Here is a 27,483-nt window from a genome sequence, read left to right on the forward strand (position 1 = left end):
TCATGAAGCTAGCCCTTTCAGTGAATCGGCTAGCAGAGATGTGAACAACCCCTCCCCCTCCTCTCCTGTTAAGAGGGGCCTCATTTATGACTTCACAACGACGTCATAAATTCTTGTCAAAACTTGTCTCTCTGACCATGCAGTATGGGAGAGAGAGGGTCACAGTAGTGCAAAGGAACTCTCCCGCCAAATACTCCTACCTCCGTGAATTGGAGAATTAAACATTGTTCCTAATTTAGAGAATGTGGAAACGGTCGGTGGAGAAGCCAGCTACGACCCGGTCCGTTTTGATTCCATGTTTGTGACCTCATGAAAGACAATACAGCGACATTACCCTAACTCTGTTTATACAGGTTCCTCAGTTATGAGGCTTGCATCTGAATGTTGAATAAAATGTTTGACAAAGTATAAGAATACTTTTGAAAAGATAACAATGTGATTTAGTCTTCTAAAATGAAAAGTGTTTGTTTTATAGTAACGTGTGCCCACTCAGTGGGCCCCGCCCAAGTGAATAGACAGTGGTTGGAAATTATGAACCAACCCCTTTTCCACTCTAGCATAAAAGCCCCTGTGAAGAAAAGTCACCTCAGTTCCAAATAATGTGAGGACTTGTCCTCATTTTTAAAAAGGGCTAATTCTAATTTCAACCCTACAGGCCAGAAAACGTGAGAGCTTGCTCCACACGTGAAATGGTATGAAATCTGAACTATTGATCACTCAAGAAGAAGTGAGTCCTAGATTACAGCCTAACAGACTGCAGCTGGAAAGGTAGCAAATCTAGAAAGCAGAAAACCACAACTTCTCACTCCACAACGACCCGGCAGAATCTACAGAGGACAAGGGCGACCTCGACTGGGCAAACCAGAGCCTTACATTACCAGCTCAATTGTAAATACTGATTATATTCCTTTATCAAACGAGTGATTGTTAAAGTGCATTTGTATTCATATTTATGCGAGAATAGCTTCCCACGTCCGATAGAGACCCATGTTCCTTTGTATTCCTCGCCCCCCCCATCCCCTTTTCCTCTCTGAATCAATCGTGTTATAACCAAACTGTTTTTGTTTTGTCCACTAGGGACGGTATTTACTGTATAATGTTATTATGTGTCGTATATTCTGTAATTGTTTAATTAGTTAGTAAATAAATAATTGAGCCAATTTGGGTATGGATGATTCATAGTAAAGGCTGGGTTTGTGCAGATAACCAAGAATTGTACGACGTTCAGATGAGACTGACATTAGATAAAGAATAATTCAATTCTGATTGCCAGCTATTGATATAAAATATCTTCGGATCTTTAAGAGTGGATTCGGGAGATGGAAGCTCTATATAAACTAACTCTTCTGTGGTGCCCCAGGTTATTAATGAGTTAATTGTTGCATGGTTTAATTCAATCACGTAATCAATCAAATGTTAGGTAATCGATTTGATAAAGCAGCTTGTCATCACATTAAAGAAGTCAGAGACACGACACTTGGGATCTTTAGTGAGCACAGAGTCAGGACACCCGTTTAACGTCCCATCCGAAAGACAGCATCCTACACAGGGGCATTGGGATAAAATAATTAATTGACCAGAGGAAATAGTGCCTCCTATTGGCCCTTCACCACCACTTCCTGCAGAAACTGGTCTCCCATCCAGAACTGCTTAGCTGCTTAGCTTCAGAGGCAAACTAGCAGTGGGATGCAGGGTAGTGTGCTGCTGGTCTCAGGGGGAGTTGGGATATGCAAAAAAACATGTTTCCAATTCACACCTCACACTCGTACAGGTTACCAACTTGTACATGCAGTGAAACAGGACAAATATAAACATTCCCTATTTTACCTTTTCATCGGATGTAAGCAATGTCCCCATGCTACCTGGCAGCCTTCATTGCTGTGATCAGTTATTTTCGCCTTTCGCACACAGCTTCAGAGTAGTCCTTGTTTAGGAAGATAGGAAAATGTTGGCTCCTCTCAAGTTCTTGGCTCTCTCCAGAACAGCCACCTTGTCCTTGTTCCTCAGGAACTTCATCACTACTAGTGATATATTTTCCAGTCTTGTGGGCGTGCTTGACCTCAATCTTTCTTGATCCATCTGCAACTTTCCATCAATCATTTTCCTCACTCTCTCCTCGGACTCCATCCAGGTCTCATGTGGAGACTATGGGATTCCATCCACAACGATGTCATTTTGCCTTGATTGTCCTTCTAGGTACTACCGTTTCCCTGTCATTATTAACATCTATTTACAGACAGTGTTGTTGTCTTTTCTCTTGGACTCAGAGTTAGTTATGTTGCTGCCGTCTTTTATTCAACTCATCAGGCTCTCCCTAGGAGAAATGCAGACTGGTTTTCAGGTCGTGGACCTCTCTGGTCAGGTCGTCCATTCTTGGATCTACCAGTATTTGGACAAAGCTTTTGAAGCTATTTTCCTTTTGTTGTAACAGCTCCCTGTATAATTATTTTTGTTGGTTTAAAAGATCTTTCACCTGCGTAAGCGTGACACTGCCCTTTTCTTTGTTTGTCATAATAGCAGCGTAGGCTATTGTTGTAATACCGCGTAGTTCCAGACCCGTCAGTACGCCCTTCACACACACACTCACAGCCCAGTTCAGTCCGTTGACTGTCTATGTATCTCCTTTTTCTAATTGGGGGAAATCCCATGGGCTCTGTTGTCTACAACAGAGGAATGTGAACTAAACTCTCTTTCATGACCACATGTCCTGCTGAAATGCAGTACCTTTATCAAATTCAACTATCTGAATATATAATTTGTTGCTGTTTTGCATTATATTGTAACATGCTGTTAGATACCTGCAAGGGATAAGAGAGTTGGGTGTGGATAATCTTTCTACCATGAGTTAGCAAGCCGGAAATGTCAGAGTTTCCAAGTTCCGACTAGCACCTGAACGCTGCATTATTCTTGCTAGGTCATGCTTATTCTTGCTGGCTTCTCAGTGGTCTGCTAATGTTAGCTAACAATGGCTAACTGTATGATTTTACACACTCAAATAGCCTCCATAATGGAGGTGCTGGCGAATGCAGCCGTGGCAGAGATCTGTAAACTCGTAGACGATGACTATGCAGTGTTTCGTTTGGAAATTTCTCAAAGCTGGAAAGAAAACAGGGCAGAGCCCCACCTGTTTTGAGCCCAACCTGTTGAGCAAAAACAGTTGGGGCTCTTTTTTTGTGCCTGTTTTACATGTTACTTTGGCATTAATACATGTCACATATCAGTTTGCACATAAATAATTGAGTTAATAAAGCTGCATACAAACATGCTTTCTTGAGTAAGGCAGCTCCAAAATGCAGGTGCTTCAGCCTAGCTCAGTGCTTTCTGTGATGGTTAGTCAGCCAGTGGAAAATACAGAGTGTAGGGGTTGGTAATGTTCTCTAGTTGCGCCATGATTGGCTCAGTGTTCTGTCACTCATGGGGATACTACGTCACCGCAAAATCTAAGGGTAGAGCTGGAAAATTCAAGCCCCTTGGGTGCTGCAATAGAGTTACATTTTAAGTGCCTGTCCAAGAAGGCTCATATGAGGAGAAATTATAGATAAAACTTATCGGTGCTCATTGGCCATTGGACATAAACATTACTCAAGTTGAAAATCGCAAATTCAACCATGAGTGGTTTGGAAGGAATCAGTGGCTAACTGCAAGCATTGCAAAGCAATCACTAGCCTGCTATTTAGTGGAGTGGGTGTGTGGTCCAAGTCTGGGTTTAAGGGTCTCTTTACCAAGCTTAAAATGATAAATATTCAACATGGGCCATTCTGTCAATCCAGCATGACTTCTGCCCTGCTGGAGACTCAGAACAGGGAAATCTCAGACTTCAGAGAGTTCAAGATAACTGGGAACTCGGGAGAAAAAATGAGCTCCGACTGGGAAAATACGTTTTGAATGGTCATCTAGCTCAGAATTGCAAGTCGGGAACTCGGGCATCTTTCTAGAGCACCAACCTGAATATCACTGATGTCATCATGATTCGACATTGTTTTTTTTCCGAGTTCCCAGTTGTCTTGAAAGCACCATAAATCCAGAGAATGCCAGACTTTGATGACAAAGTTTGATGACAAAAGTTTCCCATGAAATACCGCTGCGCCACCTTCCTGTTCAAGTGAGAACAGCACAACAAGTCCAAAAATGTCTTGTATGCTGATGCATACATTATGTAATATGCCAGGGAGATATGTATACTGTACCTAAGAAAGTAATACTCAGCTTATGTTGTGTAGTAAGCTGTTAGTATCCCATGTGCCTCAACCTAATAATTTGGTCCCTTTTCCCCTCATAACTTATCCTACTGTTCTGACTTGGTGGTGCACATGTAGCCTATAGCCTGTTTAAGAGAAATGTCATGATCAAATATTGTAAAAGCTTTCATTGTCAGCTTATATTCCCTTTTTTTTGCCCCACCAAGTTGTACATGCTAAAATCTCCACTGGAAACAATATATCCACCTAAAGGTATAATTACATCACATTTACAAAGCGCTGGTAATACAGAACCATGTATGCATCGTGCACGTATTTTCATCTTGTGCACATGCTAGAAATCTGTACGCAATACCAGTGCATAATTTAGCGAGCCACCTACTATTTTGGATAGAAACAGGATAAAAAAAAACTGAACCGATGTTGGGGGGGGGGGGGGGGGGGGGGGGGGGGGGGGTAAAAATACTGAACAAAAATATAAACGCAACATATAAAGTGTTGGTCCCATGTTTCATGAGCTGCAATAAAAGATCCCAGAAATATTCCATATGCACAAAAATATTATTTCTCTCAAAATTGGTTTACATCCCTGTCAGTGAGCTTTTCTCTTTTGCCAAGATAATCCACCATCTGACAAGTGTGGCATATCAAGAAGCTGATTAAACAGCTTGATTATTACACAGGTACACCTTGTGCTTGGGACAATAAAAAGCCACACTTGTCAATGTGCAGTTTTGTCACAGAACACAATGCCACAAATGTCTCAAGTTTTGAAGGAGCGTGCAATTAGCTGGCTGACTGCAGGAATGTCCACCAGACCTGTTGTCAGAGAATTGAATGTTCAATGTTGTTTTTGAAAATTTGGCAGTACGTCTAACAGGCCTTACAAATGCAGACCATGTGTAACCACGCCAGCCTAGCACCTCTCCATCTGGCTTCTTCACCTGTGGGATTGTCTAAAACCAGCCACCCGGACAGCTGAAACTGTGGGTTTGCAAGTGGGTTTGCAAAAACTGTCAGAAACCATCTCAGGGAAGCTCATCTGCGTGCTCGTCGTCCGCACCAGGGTCTTGACCTTACTGCACTTCGGCGTCGTAACCAACTTCAGTAGGATAATGCTCACCTTCGATGGCCACTGGCACGCTGGAGAAGTGTGCTCTTCACAGATTAATCCCGGTTTCAACTGTACCAGGCAGAATTCAGACAGTGTGTATGGCATTGTGTGGGCGAGCGGTCTGCTGATGTCAATGTTGTGAACTGAGTGCCCCGTGGTGGCGGTGGAGTTATGGTATGGGCAGGCATAAGCTACAGACAACAAACACAATTGCATTTTATCGATGGCAATTTAAATGCACAAGGATCTGTAACGAGATCCTGAGGCCCATTGTCGGGCCATTCATCCGCCGCCATCACTTCATGTTTCAGCATGATAATGCACAGCCCCATGTCGCAAGGATCTGTACACAATTCCTGGAAGCTGAAAATGTCCCAGTTCTTCCATGGCCTGCATACTCACCAGATATGTCACCCATTAAGCATTTTTGGGATGCTCTGGATCGACGTGTACCAACAGCGTGTTCCAGTTCCTGCCAATATCCAGCAATTTCGCACAACTATTGACGAGGAATGGGACAACGTTCCACAGGCCTGATCAACTCTATGCGAAGGAGATGTTGTGCTGTATGAGGAAAATGGCGGTGACACCAGATACTGACTGGTTTTCTGATCCACTCCCTTACTTTAAAAAAAGGTATCTGTGACCAACAGATGTATATCTGTATTCCCAGTCATGTTAAATCCACTTTTATACTATTCTTTTGGACTGATATCCTTACATGAACTGTAACTCAGTCAAATCTTTTTAATTGTTGCATGTAGCGTTTATATTGTTGTTCAGTATACTTGGTGTTACCTTAGATTGTAAACTGTCATGGTCCAAAAATAGAGATTCAATGGTTGTAAAGATGGAGAGTGGTCTGTCTGTGATAAAGAGATGCTCTGCTTTTTTGACACCACACTCCACAAAACAAGTCCTGCAGGCTGTAGTTTTATCTTATCTTGATTATTGTTCAGTCGTTCTTCATTCAAAGACTCAATCCTGGACACTCTTACTGATGTTGTGGCTGCCTTGCGTGATGTAACGTTGTCTCTACCTTCTTGCCCTTTGTGCTGTTGTCTGTGCCCAATAATGTTTCTACCATGTTTTTTGCTGCTACTGTGTTGTGCTGCTGCCATGCTATGTTGCTACCATGTTGTTGTCATGTTGTCTTGCTGCCATGCTATGTTGTCGCCTTAGGTGGTGTTGTGTTGTCTCTCTTGCCGTGATGTGTTTTGTCCTATAATTTGATTGAATTTATTTTTAATCCCAGCCCGTCCCCGCAGGGGGCCTTTTGCCTTTTGGTAGGCCGTCATTGTAAATAAGAATTTGTTCTTAACTGACTTGCCCAGTTAAATAAAGGTTAAATAAAATAAAAGTATGGTCAAGTCCTGCAGGCTCTAGTTTGATCTTATCTTGATTATTGTCCCGTTATGTGGTCAAGTGCTGCAAAGAAGGACCTAGTTAAGCTGCGGCTGGCCATGAACAGAGTGGCACTTTTTGCTCTTCATTGTAATCGGAGGGCTAATATCAATACTCTGTATGCCAGTCTCTCTTGTCTAAGAGTTGAGAAATGACTGCATCACTTCTAGTTTTTATAACAAACATGAATGTGTAACAAAATTCCACATTGTTTGCATGGTGAACTTACACACAGCACTGACACACGCACACTTACCACACCAGACATACCACCATGGTTCTTTTCACAGTCCCCAGGTCCAGAACAAATTCAAGGAAACGTACAGTATTATACAGAGCCAGGATTGCATGGAACTCCATTCAATTTCATACAGTGCAAGTGAACAGCAAACCTGGTTAGCAAAAAACGAATACATCAACACCTCACGACACAATGCCCAACCCCCATGTCACCTACCTGTTGTGTGGATGTATTGACGTGTGTAATTGATTAACACCCCCCCCCCCCCCCGGTAAGACTAGCTTTTGCCATTGGTGTTGGCTAATGGGGGTCCTAATAATACATTTAAAAAATCCTCCTCATGATAACCACAGTATCTTTCAAGCTCAGAGCAGAATTGTTTAGAAAGAACAGTGAATTGAATGAGGGTTGAATTGAACAAAGGGTTAATGAGGGGCATGTGGTTAATTACCATCCTAAACAGTTTGAAGAGCCATCCAGTCACTCCGCAATCTCAAGTACAGGTGCACATTCGTTCATGTTTAATATTTTACCCCAGTCATCACAAGACCTGAAGCCTTCAGGCTATTGACATGGTGACGTACGTCAGTATAAATACAGCTAACTTTGAGTGTGACTTGTTTTGCCTGGCTACCCAAACGCTATGCCAAACGCTCCGCAATGTGTCTGGATCTGAGTACCTCCCTGACAACTCCTAAAACGCAAACACATTCTAACTGTTCTGATTGGCCCCAGAAACTGATGGGTTGGGCCAAAGCCAGAACACACATTGGGTAAAGCTGCGTTTTGAAAATTCATCATTGTCTTTGACACTGACTGGTTAGAAATGATCCAATCGCTGATGACTTTGTTTTGTAAAACACCCCTCATTTTGACGTCACCACAAACGACTTCAATGATGGCAGTCTCAGACTGAAGCATGTAGCGAACGATAGAGCATCGGAACAATTTAGTTTGATTCGTCAGGCAATGACTTGTGTGGCTGAGGAAGTCAATTATTGAGCGGCAATGTTTGCTACAACCATGGAAGATGCATAACAATACTACACATAAAATACATGGGAGATGAAAGTTGATAGAGGGGAGGATGACAAATATCTGATTAGGGAGAAGTCCAACCTACTACCCAGTGCCATGGGAGGGCTATAGGGGAAAGGGACACAGTAGAGGTTGTTTTTGGACCTCTTCATCTCAACAGACCTGGCTTGTTATAAAGGTGTTATAAAAAAAGAGGGTGTATTTTGATCACCTATTTTTAGTAAATAAAGGACCAGGTACAACCTGATTGTGTGTGTGAGTGTGAGTGTGTATGGGGGGGGGGTATTATAACAGTTGTTTAAAAAAAAAGAGGGACATATTTATTATGAATAGAACATAAGCAAAACCAAATTCAGAGGGGGAATACAGTGTTACACTTCAGTAACATGGCAGTGTTTTGGCTATGCCAGCACACCAAACAAGATGTCTGTATCATGTGAGAATGTGAGTTTACCCAGATGCTCAACTGAGGGACTTGGTAATCCCCCTAAAACTCCAGGACATTTCACATGTGAAATATAATATTTCAGCTAAATAATTGTTTCCAGATATCCCCTGTGTACATCTCAGGACACAATGCTATGATTTCTCCCTGTTGTGGACACTCCTATGTCTGATAAGGTAACTCAGGAATGAGAAGCTCTTGTAACATAATTTGCACTTGAAGGGCTTCTCCTTGATGTGAATGGTCTGGTGCTTCTTTACATAGGTCGCCTTAGCAAAGCGTTTCCCACACGTGGGGCAGGTGTATGGCTTTTCTTCGTCCGTGCTAACGCTAGGCCTCCCACGTTGTGATCCAATGACACCAGAGGAGGTAGAAGCAGGAGCCACCACCCTCAGGTGGTTAGTGTTTGAGCTCCCTCCTTGACCTCTAGCCATTGTTTGGGTGTTGTTTGGATTGTGTGCTGTGTTATAGGCTAGGTACCTCTTGTGGTGAAAGCCCATCCTGACCCTGTCTGTATTGGTGGGGTAACCATGAGGTAGCTGAGGAAGGCTAGACCCAGGTCCAGGACTTCTATGAACCCAGTCAACAGGCATTAGACGAGACCCTGAAGGAGAAGACAGACTTGCTGCTAGACTATCACCAGGGGGGTCTCCCACCACTCTCTGTGAAGGCTGAAGCTCAGGGTGACCTGCTCTGTTCATCATGGATACTGTGGTGTTTGTATCATAGGAACAGGAGGGTTTATCTCTATCAGCCCCAGGCCCTGCTCCATCCCTGCACTGAGACTGTGAAGAGAAGGGTCTGGGCTGCAGACTGGATCCCTGACTGGAGCCTCTGTCTCTCTGATGACCACCAGGACTGAGGTTGTTCAGTCCACCTGTCCACTGATTGTGTTCTGTGTATTGTTGGAGTCTCAGCCCCTCGCGATTCGGTCCCCGTTCCGAATCGGGAAGGAAGAGCGATGGCTCCTGATTCAGGGTCCTGATCAGGAGCCAAGGTTTGTGACCAGCCATCTCAGAGGCCCAGTCTCTCCTGCCAGCAACACCAGATATCCTCAGGTCTTCATGAACTGCAGACTGTGAACACAAATTGTACAGAAGTGCATATAAAATGTTTATTAAATGAACTCTTTGCTGTACACACAGAAACATGACATGATAATTATCAAACGTTAACCACAGTCAAATCCGTCTCTGACACTGATGCAAGCACCTAACAGTATGGAGCCATTGGGAGTTTATTATAAAAACTGTCTATATGCATTTATTCACTAATTAAGTTTAACGTTTTGGTTCGACTGATAAGAGTAACTCAGTCCCTGTAATAATACAAAAATAACCAAGTCAGTCAGCACAGAGTCAATTTTGTATTTAATTTCAACAAAATGGTCATACACTCACATAACGTGAAGTACAGTACTATTATTGCACAAAAAACGATTTGTGACAAAAATAATAACTTTTCTCACTATGGTAACGCTTGACTTTTTCTGTAAATCTGGTACCCTCACTTTGATCAAATTAATTTTAGAATACTTTGGGAAAAGTTCAACATTACACACATCTTCATGTCAAGTAAACAAATTAAGGCACTATAATTTCCTCATTATAAAACACCAGCATCAAACAATAGGTCAGGGTTGTCACTTTTCAATAGTGTAGAATTTTTACAGAGAGCATCACACCAACCATCACTACATCATCTATTCTGCTTCATCATACTCCTTCATTCCTCAATTCACCTACTTTACATATCACTATACTCTATACATGGGCCATGTGCATTTTTGCTGGTGTATCCAGAGGTACATCTCATTCCAAAATCAAGGGCACTAATATGGAGTTGGTCCCCCTTTGCTGCTATAACAGCATCCACTCTTCTGGAAAGGCTTTCCACTAGATGTGGAACATTGCTGCAAGGACTTGCTACCATTCAACCACAAGTGCATTAGTGAGGTCAGGCACTGATGTTGGGCGATTAGGCCTAGCTCGCAGTCAGCGTTCCAATTGGGGTTGAGGTCATGGCTCTGTGCAGGCCAGTCAAATTCTTCCATACCGATCGACAAACCATTTCTGTATGGACCTCGCTTTGTGCACGGGGTCACTGTCCTGCTGGGATAGGAAAGGGCCCCAAACTGTTGCCGCAAAGTCTAGAATGTCATCATTGTATGCTGTAGCATTAAGATTTCCCTTCACTGGAACTAAGGGGCCTAGCCCGAACCATGAAAAACAGCTCCAGACCATTATTCCTCCTCCACCAAACTTTACAGTTGCCACTATGCATTGGTGCAGGAAGCTTTCTCCTGGCATCCACCAAACCCAGATTCATCCATCGGACTTCCAGATGGTAAAGTGTGATTCATCACTCCAGAGAACGCGTTTCCACTGCTCCAGAGTCCAATGGCGGGGAGCTTTACACGACTCCAGCAGACGTTTGGCATTGTGCATGGTGATCTTAGAATTGTGTGCGGCTGCTCGGCCATGGAAACCCATTTCATTAAGCCCTCGATGGAACAGTTCTTGTGCTGACGTTGCTTCCAGAGGCAGTTTGGAACTCGGTAGTGAGTGTTGCAACTGAGGACAGCACTTGGTGGCCCCGTTCTGTGAACTTGTGTGGCCTACTACTACTTCGCTGCTGAGCCTAGACGTTTACACTTTACAATAACAGTGCTTACAGTTTACTGGGGCAGCTCTAGCAGGGCAGACATTTGACATTTTGGAAAGGTGGCATCTTATGACAGTGCCACGTTGAAAGTCACTGAGCTCTTACGTAAGGCCATTCTACTGCCAATGTTTGTCTCTGGAGGTTGCATGGCTGTGTGCTCGATTTTATACACCTGTCATAACGGATGTGGCTGAAATAGCCTAATCCACTCATTTGAATAGGTGTCCACATACTTTTGTATATATAGTGAGGCTCCCCTGAAAACGTGCAGTACCTACAAGCGAACGGCCTCTCTCTTGTGTGGACCTTCAGGTGCATTTTCAGCTGGTCGTGCTGATGGGAAAACCATTCCTCACACTGGGGCAGCCTAAGGGTTTCTCTTGTGTGGACTTCCAGGTGCCTCTTCAGGTTGGACGAGTGTGAAAAACTGGCCTGGCATAGTTGGCAGCCTAACCAGGGAGTGTCTGTGTTGTTGCAGGGTCCATGTTCCAGTTGATAGATCCTATAGAAGGCAGACTTAAGGCAGCACCTGTTAGGGGGTAAACCTGAGGTGCCATCAGTCTCTCAATCACAACTATAAGAGCAGGATGGAGAATCGCTAGCTGAGTCTGTGTCTGTTCTCTCCCGCCGCGTACCAACACCTCCTTGTCCCCGCAGGCCAAATCTATGCCTCACTCTGGTCTCAGCCAGTCTGTTGTCATGGAGACTAAATTTGGTTGGTGTTTTGTGTTCGACTGTCTGTTTCTGGTTAACAGTGTTGTTCCCCAGCCCAGAGTTGAGGATGCTGTCCCATCCACTGACCTCCACTATGTCACCTCTGGTTCTGCCCTGCTCAGTGATGTCATCCCCCGGGCCCTTGGCTGCACCCGTCTGGGTCTGGGAATTCAAGATGACTGCCCAGTCCCCTCTGTTAGCCTCTGGCCAACCATCTAGAGGAAGAGGTTAGAAAATAGACTAAAAACATGGAAAATAACTCTACATAAATTGTCTGTCAATTACCTGGTCAAGTTCATACATTATAATGTGTGTTTTTCTATGTAAACATAAGTTGTATTGATTTCATTTTATGAATGAAGACAAGAATAATAGCCAGGTGCATCACTATTTCCATTGAAGATCTATTACTGTATGTAGGCTATATGTATTTCTCTCTTACCTTGCTCCCCCATCTTTAGTCCACTCAGCAGGTCAATGCTCTCTGGTTCGTCTTCTATTGTCTCCTCTTTGACCAGCAGCAGATCAGGCTTCCCATCCTCCATGTCTACTGACTGTAAGAGATACAGAGTGAGAGGATGTTGGATCCAGAAATCTAATATGAGCACCCTGCTATGGAGCATCTTCTGATTGGGCAATGAGGGATTGCTATGAATACTATGCAAACTTGTTAGTTGATTTGATACTATGTGCTAATAACTTGATTATTTAACACTTAATGGTTTGGTCATTCAAAGGCATGGTCCCACACTTAAGACAAAATTAAGAGCCTCAAAGTAACAGTATCTATCAAGGATCAGGTCCACAGGTCTATAGTCTTACTCATTATTATCTAAATCGTTTAAACTGATCCTAGATCAGCACTCCTACTCTGAGAGGCTTTGTGGATACGGACCTGACCTAATACCATTCAGACAGTAGTTCACAGTGGGCTCACCTCAGTGAGACTGTGTGTGGTCCTGTGCTGCTCAGCTGGTTCCTCTGTGGGTTCAGGAGGAGATGTAGTCTGGTTGTCCTCCATGACCATGTTCCCCTCAGGGTTCCCCAGACCCTCCTCCTTCACCAGCAGCACCTCTGGACCCTCCTCCTCCTGGAAGAGAGAGGTGATACAGATTACACAGACATACACTCCCTCAGGTATATACACACAGATAATTAACACATTTTCAACATGGAGTCTTTACCCATCCCCACTATGTTTGAGTCCTACACTGTAGTTAGAGAATGACTTCATTGCTGTTAAACCCATCATGGTGGACATAAATATGTTGTGGGTAAAAACAAGTCAGCTATGATCAGCTAAGTCAAAAGTCAGACAAACCTGACTAAACTATTTTGACGTGTACAGTAGGTGTTTGTTAGTGTGTGGGTATATTTAGTAAGTGTATGATGGTTATAAAGCGCTGTCAGGTTTATGCAGAATAGGGTGAGATCAGAGGTGATGTATACTAAAGAGAGTCAATGAAAGTCAGAATGAACAGTCCCATTTTGTGTTTATTAAACAGAAACAAGTTCTAAATACACCATATGAAAACCACATACATGGTTGGATGTCGGCCCACCCCCTCAAGTTCAACCTCGACAAGACGGAGTTGCTTATACTCCAGGGGAAGGCCTGCCAGCTCCAATACCTCTCAATCACAGTTGACAACTCCACGGTGTCCCCCTCTCAGAGTGCAAAGAATATCAAAGCAATGACTCGCTCCTGCAGGTTCATGCTCTACAACATCTGTAAAGTACGACCCTTCCTCACACAGGAAGCTGCGCAGGTCCTAATCCAGGCTGTGGTCATCTCCTGTTTACACGACTGCAAATCTCTGTTGGATGGGCTCCCCTCCTATGCCATCAAACCCCTGCAACTTATCTAGAACGCCGCAACTTCCCAAGTTCTCCCATGTCACCCCGCTCCTCCGCACACTCCACTGGCTTTCAGTCGAAGCTCGCATCCACTAAAATACCATGGTACTTGCCTACGGAGCAGCAAGTCAAATTGCCCCTCTCTACCTTCAGGCTATGCTCAAACCCTACACCCCGACCCGAGCACTCCACCACCTCTGGTCTCTTGGCCATCCCACACCGATGGGGGGGGGGGATCAGCTCCCGTTCAGCCCAGTCAAAACTCTTCTCTGTCATGGCACCCTATTGGTGGAATAAGCTTCCCCCTGAACCTAGGACAGATAAGGACATGCTCCTCTTTCGAAAACATCTAAAACCCTCTTCAAAGAATATGTTAAATGAATCCCCTGGCACTGATCCACAATGTTTTAGACCTCCACCGTTAAAATATAAATAAGAAATAAGTTAAAGAAAAAGGTCAGAGCTCTCCACACGACCTCGCCAATCAGTGTTGAGAGAGAGAGAGAGCGCTTGGTGACTCCTTGGTGAGTAAGTTCTGTCTCGTATGACTGCTGGGTGTATGTCAAACAGATCAAGAGAGACAGTGCTTTCAGAAAGTATTCATACCTCTTGACTTATTCCACATTTTGTTGTGTTACAACGGATTAAATAGATTGTCTCGCACATCATACCCCATAATGAGTGCGAAAGAGAAAAGTGAAAACATGTTTTTAGACATTTTTGCAAATTTATTGAAAATGAAATCTCATTTACATAGCTATTCACACCCCCGAGTCAATACATGTTAGAAGCACCTTTGGCAGCGATTACAGCTGAGTCTTTCTGGGTAAGTCTCTAAGAGCTTTCCACATCTGGATTTTGCAACATTTGCCCATTATTCTTTTCAAAATTCTTTAAGCTCCGTCAAATTGATTGTTGATCACTGCAAGACAATCCTTTTCAGGTCTTGCCCTATTATTGTTAAGTCAAAACTACAGTAACTCAGCCACTGAGAAACATTCACAGTCTTCTTGGTAAGCAACCCCAGTGTAGATTTGGCCTTGTGTTTCAGGTTATTGTCATGCTGAAAGGTGAATTCTTCTCCCAGGGGCTGATGGAAAGCAGACTGAACCAGGTTTTACTCTAGGATTGTGCCTGTGGTTAGCTCCATTCCGTTTCTTTTTATTCTGAAACTCCCCAGTCCTTCACGATTACAAGCATACCCATAACAGTGATACAGTAATGTGTTGATTTTCCTCAAACACAACACTTTGTATTCAGGACAAAACGCTAATTGCTTTAGCAAATATTTTGCAGGGTTACTTTAGTGCCTTGTTGCAAACAAGATGCATGATTTGGAATATTTTTAGTCTGTACAGGCTTCCTTCTTTTCACTCTGTCAATTAGGTTAGTATTGTGGAGTAACTACAATGGTGTTGATCCATCCCCAGTTTTCCATCGATCACAGCCATTAAACTCTGTAATTGGCCTGATGGTGAAATCCCTGAGTGTTTTCCTTCCTCTCCGGCAACTGAGTTCAGAAGGATGCCTGTATCTTTGTAGTAACTGGGTGTACACCATCAAAAGTGTAATTAACAACTTCACCATGCTCAAAGCGATATTCAATGTCTGCTTTTTATTTTTTACCCATCTACCAATAGGTGCCCTTCTTTGAGAGGTATTGGTAAACATCCCTGGTCTTTGTGGTTGAGTCGGTGTTTGAAATTCACTGCTCAACCGAGGGACCTTGATGATAATTCTATCTGTGGGGTACAGCGATGAGGTAGTCATGTTAAACACTATCATTGTACACAGAGTGAGTCCATGCAATTTATTATGTGACTTTATTATGTACTCATGAACTTATTTAGGCTTGCCATAACAAAGGAATTAAATACTTATTTGCTCAAGACATTCAGCACTGATCCAATTCTGATCAGAGTAGTTGTTTGATTCTTTGATTTGTGTGTGATTTTTACTTGTCCATTTGGACATCTTAAATCTATATTCTACTTGTCCCAGTATTTTTCACTGTTTCTTTTACTTTTCCCAGATGAGAACAAGCGTTGAAGAGAAACTGCCCCTAAAAAGCAACTAATCCCTTTGAAAACAGCCTATGTGGTATTGATAGGAGTCAGAAACATTTATTATTGTGTCAAAATTGACTACAGTGTAAGTAGGATAATTTTGATCATAAAATCAGTCTCGTTTGGAACCTCATCTTAAAAATTCATTTAAAATGTTAAATCTTTTCACGGTTTGTTCTTAATTTAAGATTATGGTTAGGCAAAAGTTTAGCATTGTGGTAAAGGTTAGGTTTAAAATAAAATTTTAATAAGATAAATTGTAGAAATAGGCTGGGTTTCTGACTGTGGCAACGACCTAGAATTAGCTTGACCCAAGTTAACTACCCTTGTGACACAGACGGCTTCATCAACAAATGGTAATGTGTGTCATATAAAAAGTTGTAAACCAAAAATACCCGCTTTGATAAACTAGTAATTACCCAGCCAAGCAGATACAAGTAGTAGATCATTTTGGTTGTGAAGTGAATTCAAAAGCATTCTCATTTCTTTATAACAAAATGCAATTAACCCCTTAGCTGTCTATCGTATCACCCTGTCACAGGCCCTCCCGGTCAACACCACCTCATAACATGAGGAAGTAAACTGTTTATAAGGATCGCCTGCTGCAGTTGTTTGAGAAATGTCCAGTTTGCAGCCGAACATCCAACACAGAGAAGACCAGCAAGGGGACCCTCAGCATCACGCAGACATTCCCTCGCTGTGAGCATTCCTATAAAACGGAACAGGGAGGACACTTGAATCAGGTTGGTCAAATTTAACCTGGTCAAAAAGGTCAACAGTTGAGATCCCCCCCCAATTCACCATCACAACCTAGCATGGTGGAACCAGCCTGATCGCTGCGTTTACCTTTCTATCTCACTTCACATATCATGATATCTGAAGTGAGATAGAAGGGTAAACACAGCGATCAGGTTGGTTCCACCGTGCTAATCATAACCTCCATTGATAATGCAATCAGTGCTCTGCGTGTGTTTGTGTCAGTGGAGGCTGCTGAGTGGAGGACGACTCAAAATAATGGCTGGAACGGCGCAAATGGAATTGCATCAAACGCATGGATGTATTTGATACCATTCCACTGATTCCACTCCAGCTGTTACCATGAACACGTCCTCTCCAATTAAGGTGCCACCAAACTCCTGTGGTTTGTATGTGACCGACCAGTATTTTGATGAGGGTCCAGGAGCTGATCTACACTGGCAAAGACCACACCTCCAGCCTCACCTCGTTTGCTCAACAACGATTGTTGACGGGTAGACAAGAATTAGGTATGTTTAGTCTGACCTGTTCAAACTTCAACGTAGTACCTGTGTGTGTCAGATATCACCTATCCTAACGGCCACTGGTAATAGAACAGTGACTGTGTATATGTTCACAGATGCATCTATGGGCCCAGAACTTGGAGACTTGCAAGATGATGTGCTGGAGTCCTGACATACAGACAGGCTTGATACTGACATCTCTGAATGGAGAGAAACATGGCACTCGGCATAAAAATGTTACTAGACAACTTTTACTTGTATCGTCTTTTTTTATTATTGAATTAAATGGTATCAGTCAATATGGGGAGGGAGAGAGCCTCTGTATTCTGCACAAGGATCAGGGAACTCCTGTTGTATACGGGACACCACGCAGAAAGGTATGACCACTGATATGTTTGCCAAGGCAGCCCCATTACCACCAGACAAAATGCAGATAGGCAGAGTATCATTATTGGCTGGGAATGACAATGAAAAGGTCAAAGGTTCACACTGTTATATTAGCAGAACACTGCTTCTACGGTATTATGTAAAGGGTTGTTTATTCAACATGGACCCATTACTACATTTGAAAGTTATCAAGATACTTAGTTTAGAATATTTGCATAAGTTTAGCAATCACATTATTGTCGTGTTGTTATTTTTATTTTTTTACACTGTAGGCTACTGACCTATTCAAAGCTTCCGTCGGCATCCCACTATACACCTGCCATCTGCCTGTAGTTATTGAACTCAACAAGCAGGAGATTGGTTTGTTTGTTGTGACAGAGGGAGGGGACCTGCAGGCAAGGTTCTGACAGATTGATGTGTCGTGGTTGTAGCAAGGACACACCCAAGAAACACCCACATAAAAATACACCCCCAAGCCAACTTACATTCGGCTTCTGTCATGGCCGCCAGCATTTCTTGGGGAGCAAGCCAAAGACCGAGGCGAAATCTGCGGGTGCAATTCCCCCTTAATGTCGAGCTCTGATTTACTACGACTTTGATATGTGGTTCTCACCCAGCCATCTTAAGATGAATTAACTCATTCTAAGTCGCTCTGGATAAGAGCATCTGCTAAATTACGTAAATGTAATGTCTCAGCTAACTTCATACACTCCACTCATTTTGTCATTAAAAGTATCTGGGGGGGAAAAATTAAGTAGTTGAACGGCAGTAATGAAAGAGGCATTTGTGAACATCATATAGCAGAGTACAAACACAGAGTACAAATATGTAACAGTCTTTTTAAGCTTATATACTATGTACAAAACATTAGGAATACTCATTCTTTCCTTGACAGACTGACTTGACAGACTACTTGTTAAATACACATCAATCAGTGTAGATGAAGGGGAGGAGACAGGTCAAAGAAGGATTTTTAAGCCTTGAGACATGGATTGTGTATGTGTGCCATTGAGGGTCAATGGGAAAGATGAATTGAGGCTGTTCCTAATGTTTCGTACACTCAGTGTATGCCTTATACATCACACAACATCTGTATGCAATATTCTACCCAGGAATAGTAAACACTGAAATCTGTTACTCTCGTTATTCCAATTGCATCTGTGGATCTTTAAAAACAAATATCGTTGTCTAATGCAGGGTTTGATCTAAATGTCAGAAGCTATCGAGTGGAATGGTTACTTTCTATGTTATAGAGTAGAATGTTTTTTCTGCTGGTGTAGCCTGAGGTAGCTCCTCTCTGAGAACCTCTTCCCGCAGTGTGTACAGGCAAACGGTCTCTCTCCCTTGTGGACCTTCAGGTGCATCTTCAGGTTGCCAGCCAGAGAGAACCTCTTCTCACACTGGGGGCAGCTGAAGGGTTTCTCCCCCGTGTGGACCCTCTGGTGTCTCTTCAGGTCACCAGACTGCGAAAACCTCTTCTCACACTGGGGGCAGCTGAAGGGTTTCACCCCTGTGTGGACCCTCTGGTGGATCTCCACCTTCTGGGGGCAGCTGAAGCCTTTGTTGCAGAACATGCAGAGGAATCGTTTATCTTTACTATTGACTGAAGTTGGTCCCCCTCCCCACGCCTTGGCCCTTTGGTCCTCTGAGTTCAATACCTGATCGAAAAGGACACAGCCATGTGAATCGGAAGGTGCCATTGATGTGGACACTGGGTCGCGATCCCTGAAAGCGTGTAAAGGGGAGTTGGAGGCGACAATTTGATTTGTCTCTAAGATTCCTCTGTAATCTAAGAAATCTCTGCCTTGTGAGTGTCCTTCTACATTCCATGTCAGAGGTGCGTCGTCCTCCACTTTCACAGTCACCTCATCTGCCACTGTAACCTCCCCTTTCTTATCTAGGCACTCTTCAGAGTATACACTACTATTGTACCCGTTCCAGTACCCTCTAGACAGATCAGTCTGTGTCTCTAAACCCAAGGATATGTTCCCTGGGTCCATCTCTGTAGCGTAAGAACAAGACGGATCATCACCGCCAGCGTGTAACGCGTCACTATCACCACGGGAATGAACCATCCTCTGGCTCTGGTGAAATACCGGTAAATACTCTGAGCCAGGAGCAGGAGGACAGCCCAGTTTCCCCAGCCCCAGTCTGTCTGATCTGTGGTCAGATCCTGTGTATAATAGCCTGTGTGTTACAGTTAAAGTCTCGGTGTCTGTCTCTGACTTGAGGACGGCGTTCGGCGCTCCACTGACCTCCGTGATGCTGCGTCCGGTCCTGGGCTGGGGCGAGGCGGCAGTCGTGAGGTCCTCCGTGGCTACAGGAGGTGCCACTGTAGCCACTGCTCCAGTCTGGATGTCTCCGCTGTGCAGTGGGTCCTCTCCTTCAGTCCTCTCCTTCTTGACCAGAGACGATCCTTCAGGACCTGCAGCCTCTGCATCTGCAGACTGACACAAGAAAGGAGGTTATTATTGCTACATCAGTTGAATCGGATAACAATGTCATAGAGAAGTCTCACAAGCTCCCCTATGGCTGATAAATTAGGATGTACATGTAAGCAAATTGGGATATTTGATATGTATATGTGGAATATGATCCGGGATTCATTTGATAGCATTCAGGAGTCGTCTCCACAGTGGCCATACAAACGTATCCAAACCAAAAAAAACATTGATTACATACAATATCTGCGCTGGGATAAAGGCTTGTGCTACTGCTTACATGGATGGGACACGGACACATACAAGAAAGCCCGCTATGAGCTTGGATGAGACATTAAACATGCAAAAGGACAATATAGGAGGAAGGTGGAATCCTATTACACCGGTTCCGGTGCTCGTCGTATGTGGCAGGGGTCGCAGATGATTATGGATTACAAAGGGAAACCCAGCTGTGAGACAACCAGTGGTGCAGAACTTCCAAAAGAGCTAAATACCTTTCATGCTCGCGTCGAGGAATACAACACTGAGTCTTGTGTGAAAGCCCCAGTTGTTCCAGATGACTGATTGATCTCGCTCTTCGTTGCTGATGTGACTAAAACTTTTAAACAGGTCAACAGTCGCAAGGCCTCCGGGCCAGACGGAATACCAGGGCGTGTTCTCAAAGCATGCGCAGACCAGTTTACAAGTGTCTTCAGACATTTTCCTTCTCAGTCTGTAATCCCAACATGTTTCAAACAGACCACCATTGTCTCTTTTCCCAAGAACTCTAAGGTTACCTGCCTAAATAACTACCGCCCTGTAGCACTCACATCTGTAATTATGAAGTGCTTTAAAAGGCTGGCCATGACACACAAACACCATCATCCCAGACCACCTGGACCCACTATAATTCACATACTGCCCCAACAGATCCACAGATGACAGAATCTCAATTGCACTTCACACTGACGTCTCCCACCTGAACAAGATGGGAAATAACTATGTGAGGATGTGGTTCATAGACTACAGCTCAGCGTTCAACAACATAGTCCCCTCCAAAATAATCCCCAAGCTGGGGTCCCTGGGACTAGAGACCTTCATGGGTCTAAAAAGTTGGACCCTTTCCAAATTGGACCTGGGGCTTTCCATCCAGACCTGATATGCATAAATTTTTTTTTTTATATAAATACCCGTTCCGAACTCATAGCTGGCATAGCTAGGTTATTTATATTTCATTAGGATTTCATAGTGGCTACCTGCATCAAACCGGGAGAAGCTAGTTAGGCTAGCTAGCTAGGCTGCATGCGCTCTCTCATCCTACAGTTACAAACAAAACCAACTCCATTCAGAGTATAAATTACAGCCTACCTGTTGGCTCTTGGTCATTGTAGCCTATCCTTGTCCTTCAACTTTTAATTCCAGCATTTTAATTCCATCTTCTACTGATTAGATAACTCCTAACTTGCCCCACACAGAGAGACTATGACTGTAACCTACTGCCGCTTTGATGACTTATGTTTGACCAACAAGTTACATGCGCCATCTTCGCGAAAAGCAAAGAGCAGATGCATACATTTCTCTCTCTCTCTACCGCAGCAGTCACATTAAGATTCTTCTGGACAAGTCCGTTAAAATTACACATACCGAGACCAGTGACAATTTCAGATCCGACCCAGACCAGTGACATTATTTAGAATTCTGGATCTCGACCCGCTTGGATGTTCAGGTACAGGTGGATCCGTGACGAGCTCTACCTGGAACTGAACACCTCCCTCTGCAACTGGATGCTGGCCTTCCTGACGGTCCACCCCATGTGGTGAGGGTAGGCAACAACACCTCTGCCACGCTGACCCTCAACACGGGGGCCCCTCAGGGGTGTGTGCTTAGTCCCCTCCTGTACTCCCTGTTCACGACTTCGACACCGTCATCAAGTTTGCTGACGACACGATGGTGGTAGGCCTGACCACTGACGGCGATGAGAATAACATACAGGGAGGTTAGACTTAGAGGTGTGGTGCTAGGACAACAACCTCTCCCTCAACGTCAGCAAAAGCAAGGAACTGATAATAAACTACAGGAGAAAGAGGGTAGAGCACGCCCCCCCCCCCCACCCTCATCGACAGGCCATAGTGGAGCAGGTTGAGAGCTTCAAATTCCCTGGCGTCCACATCACTAACGACTCAACATGTTCCACGACAGCGCGTCTTCCCCCTCAGGAGACTTAAAAGATTTGGCATGACCGGAAAGCACTACAGAGGGTGGTGCGGAGAGCCCAGTGCATCACCTGGGCCGTGCTCCCTTCCATCCAGAAGCTCTATATCAGGCTGTGTCAGAAGATGGCCCGAAATATTGCCAAAGACTCCAGCCACCCGAGCCATAGTCTGTAAATGGTACCAGAGCATCGGCTCTCGAACCAACAGGGCTCAGCGATACTGTAGATTCTACCACCAAGCCACAAGACTGCTAAATAGCCATAAGAGTGCTAAATAGTCCAGTAACCAATTAATGAACTATCTTGCACTGACTCTATGCACACTCACAAGACTATACAGTGGGGATCGAAATTATTGGAAACCTTGATAAAAAGGAGCAATAATGACTGTATAACATAAATAATTAAAATGCTGAGCTATACATTGTATGCTACAAAAAAAATGAAATTATGTTATTTTATACTAATAAAATTGCTTGGAGAAAGAGATTACTTGTTAAACAATATTTTTTTCTTAAATGTAGGGGTTAAAATTAACACCGCTAAAAATTCATAGAAATAAAGTAGTCACAAGTTTAGTATTTAGTCCCATATTCTTAGCAAACAATTACTACATCAAGCTTGTGACCCTACATACTTGCTGGAGGCATTTTCTGTTTGTTTTGGTTGTTTCAGATTAGTTTGTGCCCAATAGAAATGAATGGTAAATAATGTATTGTCATTATGGAGTCACATTCATTGTAAATAAGATTATAATATGTTTATAAACACTTCTACATTTATGTGGATGCTACTGTAACAGTACAACTTTAAACCGTCCCCTCGCCCATACCCGGGCTCGAACCAGGGACCCTCTGCACACATCAACAACATTCACCCACGAAGCATCGTTACCCATCGCTCCACAAAAGCCGCGGCCCTTGCAGAGCAAGGGGAACTACTACTTCAAGGTCTCAGAGCAAGTGACGTCACCGATTGAAACGCTATTTAGCGCGCACCACCGCTTACTAAGCTAGCCGTTTCACATCCGTTACACTACCAGGATTCTCTGAGCAATTGTATTAGTATAAAATAATATAATTTCCCCCCCAAACAATGTTGCAGACAATACAGCTTAGTATTTGAATTTTTTATTTTTATAGAGTCATTGTTGCTCATCTTTATCAAGGGTGTCAATCATTTCAGACCCCACTGTAAATACACACACTCAAACTGACACTCACACACACAAACACCAAGTTAACGACAACATTTTACACTTATCATATGCAGCTGCTACTCTGTTCTCTTATTATTATCTCTCCTGATGCTGTGTCACTTTACCCCGCCTTCATGTACATACTACACCTCAAATATCTTGTACCTGCACACTGATCTGATACGGGTACTCCCTGTATATAGCTCCATGCTAGCATATTGTACTCTTTTGTGTTAGTATTTTCATGGTAAAGTCTACACCCGTTGTATTCAGCGCATGTGATAAATCAAATTTGATTTGATTTTAATAGCCGAGTGGACCCTTTCTGAAATAAACAGGTCACATTTGATGTACTGTAATTTCTAAATGTTACACTATGACACCAACCTCTATCACGATAACATGCTGGGTTGAGGTTCCACTCCCCTCATCTACAGCTATGGGTTGGTCATCTCTCCATGTATTGTGTCCCGCTGGCTTCATAAAGCTCCTGTGGCCTCCGGTGAGATGTCCTTCACCTGAGAGAGTGATTGGGGGAAAAGAGGTGGTTAGGTACTGTCAATGTTCAACACTATATTGTAGACTATTGACACTGTCTACAATTGGCAAGCATGCAAGATAACACTTCTTGATTTACTATTTATTGATTATGTTCCCTGCATCACATTCTTTTTATTTAGTATGACAATAGGAAAATCCGTAAATCAAGAATCTGATTAGAATTTGATACTGGCCATCCCCAAATCTGGCTTCCCTACTTCTTACTTAACCTGCATATATATACTAAACCATACTATTTAGAAGAATGTACTGTTTAGTCAAAATGAATGCCCTAAACAACAAATACCAATTTACTAGGTTCATCCATACTATCAACGCTTCATATAATGCGCAATTGCTCTGTTCTCCGCCATTCATTCATTTTGGTAGTACATCCCATATGTGATTATCAGCTATTTTTATGCTACTGAATAGAACATAACTGTTCTAAATAGACTAACTCTTACTAATTGGTAAATAGTTAACCTGATTTTTGTTCAGGATTATGTAATCCCAATTATATGTACTCTTATTACCCCAGGTTTCTTCCTAGGTTTTGGCCTTTCTAGGGAGTTTTTCCTAGGCACCGTGCTTCTACACCTGCATTGCTTGCTGTTTGGGGTTTTAGGCTGTGTTTCTGTACAGCACTTTGAGATATCAGCTGATGTACGAAGGGCTATATAAATACATTTGATTTGTGCGTGGCATCTTACTCCGTAGTGTAAACATTCTTAAATACTAATGCATATGCTATGTATATAACCTGTTACCAATGCTGCTACTGCTCATCATGTTTGCACTGTTACTGTACACTTATGACCATATAAGTCACTCTTGCTGCACTATGTACCATATTAATGCACCTATATACTGATATTTGATGAGAGAGCGAAATATGTATAATATGTATAAACTGAAGGTAGAAGCCTAAGTGCTATTGTTTATTAGTTTACTGCAATTGGGGGAAAGGTGGTAGGGTTTGCAGGAACTAATAAAGGTATATCCTAAAAAAGTGTGCATATGAATGTGTATGTATGTACATATATATATTTACCCCAAAAATATATGGGGGATTGGAAATTATGCAGACAATTACATTGATGGAAGCAACAATCTATCCTCAATATTAAGGCTGATCCATCCCTTAAAAAATATATAATATACACCGTGTTTACAAAACATTAAGAACACCTTCATAATATTGAGTTGCCCGCCCTCGATCTTGAGATAGTAGACTAAATGTGTTGAAATTAAGAATCCAGACAAGTGATTTGGTGTCATTATTGACTAGGGCACGGGTGTCAAACTCATTCCATGGAGTGCAGAGTGTCTGCGGTATTTTCGCTACTCCCTTGTAAATAATTGATTCATAATTTCACTAATTAGTATGGAATTCCCCACACCTGGTTGTCTTGGTCTTAATTGAAACCCATGGACTAGGGATTAACCTTGACCAGTCTGCAACCTTTGACCTTGGAAAATAAGATATTTTAGCAATAATAAGTCCTATCCTCATGAAATAAAGTGTTGTGTTCCTGAGAAGCATTTCGCTACACTCGCATTAATATCTGCTGACTATGTGTATGTGACAAATAACATTTGATTTGATTAGCTTCTCTATAAAATAACATTTGATTTGATTAGCTTCTCTATAACATGGAATACAAAGTATAACACCAGAAACTGTTTAATTTTGACCCTTAACACCCTACTATTTACAAGTATAGGTATTCAGGAAAAATGGCCAGCGTGTCTCTGTGCAAAAATATATTTTTCTTTATTGACCTACTTGGTCAAATGAAGGTAAACATAAATAAAATATTGCAAGATAGCTTAATAATCAGCGTAAGTATTGTATATTATCCAAAAACTGACCAAGACCCAATTCTGCGTAACACATCAGAACACATGTCCAGAAGGTAACGGGGCGTTCAACAAAATGTACCTCTAGCCATTCCTCTGTATCGGTCGAGGATCTTGACACTACTGGGACGACTGCCGAGGACGCGCTCTCGTATTGTCCTCTCTGCGCGCTCCCGTGACACCTTCATTTCCAGTAGCTGTAGTTTCCTCCGCAATCCCCTGTTTTCTTTCTGGCTTTGAGTTATTTCCAAACGACACACTGCATAGTCGTCGTCTACGAGTTTACAGATCTCTGCCACGGCTGCATTCGCTAGCACCTCCATAATCGAGGCTATTTGAGTGTGAAAAACCATACCGTTAGCCATTGTTAACTAACGTTAGCAGCTAGCTAGCGTTACCTAGATAACATCTATCAACCAAGTCATGTCTTCAACGCGAATTAAAGACTACCCGAGTATATTAGTATATTATGTTTTGCAGTTAAAATGAATCGCATTGAGTTCCAGAGTGTTAATAAATGTCTAAATAACAAAACAAAAACGCTAACGTGAAAATTGTTCTTGATCACTATTCACTTCCGTTTCCTACTTATTTACATTTGTATTTTCGGATCGCAACCAACTGAAAGGTGCATACACCGCCACCTACTGTACTGGAGTGTGAGACCACCCTCCAATTATTATCTTCACTAAATCTAAGATGAATAATCTGCTACCAACCGCACTATTTGTGACGGGATTTGAGTATATTGTATACTGGTCATAGTATGGATATAGTTAGTATGTCAAAAGTTCCCGAAACTCGTGCTAAATTCGCCAAAATACGAAGTACACATGCAAGTGGACACTTTCCGTGCTTTTAGGACCCATAATGCAGTTCTTCCGAAAATGGGCGTGGCTTCACCTTTTCATATTTGAAAAGAATTGACGAAGTCTGACGAAGGCAAAAACAAATGAATTGTTTTAACTAATTATGACAAATTGTAAAAAATGTTGAGCAATGTAATCACTTTTAAAATAACTTACGTTACACGCTATGTTGGCTGACAATTTATTAGCTACATCCTTACAAACCGCATAGCATTAGAGCAGTAGGTACTGATATGTTAGCTATCTACCCAACTCTAGTTGGCTACTAATACATCGAACTTGCCAGACAGTATTATTAACTACTACTCCGATTTCAGAGCATTCTCGCGCAGAATAACTGATGAATTTACGAATGCTAAACACTGGATGAATATGGTCGGTGTCACCAACGCTCAATATAAAATGAAAATGGCCTAACCAGCTCTACTAGGGCGAGTAAAATGGTCAGAGTGAGGTGTTCTCTAGCTAGCCCCCCCCAAAAAGTGTTCTCTAGCTAGCCATCGTTAACTTGGGTGCTTGACCGCTGCTGAATGCTCAGACCAACCCTACTCCCCGGCCAGAGCGTACGGTGTGCGCTCTGAACGCTTCTAATTTATGAACTGACAATCTGACTACGCTCTGGATTTACGAACGCCCAGACCGCACTCTGGCATTGAATTTACAAACAACCGAAATCGTAAAATGTTTAGCTAGTCATTTGTTATGCTAACAAGCTAGCAAAATGTTGCATAGCAACAGCATCAACTTCCGGTGGACAGGTGCAGCTCTAGTACGTTCAACTAGGTTGTTTACAGTATACTAACTAAAATGAACTAATAGTATACAGTATTTTAGTACGGGTATTCGAAAACATATCTGGATTTCTAATCAAATAAATCCCTACAAACCTCACTGCTCCCAAACCCCCCCCACCCAATCCCACCCTAATCAAATAAACTCTCCCTTTCTATACATCATACATTCCACACAATATTAATATCGTTAAACCGTTTC

The 27,483-nt window shown here is 42.8% G+C and overlaps 1 protein-coding gene across 1 annotated transcript; it reads right to left on the bottom strand.

The window, feature by feature from the left end:
* Positions 1–6,797: 6,797 nt before the first annotated feature.
* On the bottom strand, positions 6,798–27,190 carry LOC116374610 (uncharacterized). The gene is made up of 7 exons (XM_031828132.1): positions 25,704–27,190; positions 23,606–23,736; positions 19,644–19,835; positions 12,757–12,909; positions 12,262–12,373; positions 11,907–12,034; positions 6,798–9,517 (listed from the first exon to the last, which is right to left on the bottom strand). Exons 1-7 carry the CDS (start codon positions 25,984–25,986, stop codon positions 8,576–8,578), a joined length of 1,941 nt encoding a protein of 646 aa, XP_031683992.1. The 5' UTR covers positions 25,987–27,190; the 3' UTR covers positions 6,798–8,575.
* Positions 27,191–27,483: the final 293 nt, after the last annotated feature.

This window comes from Oncorhynchus kisutch, linkage group LG7 (assembly GCF_002021735.2).
Source record: "Oncorhynchus kisutch isolate 150728-3 linkage group LG7, Okis_V2, whole genome shotgun sequence".
Lineage (NCBI taxonomy): Eukaryota > Metazoa > Chordata > Actinopteri > Salmoniformes > Salmonidae > Oncorhynchus > Oncorhynchus kisutch.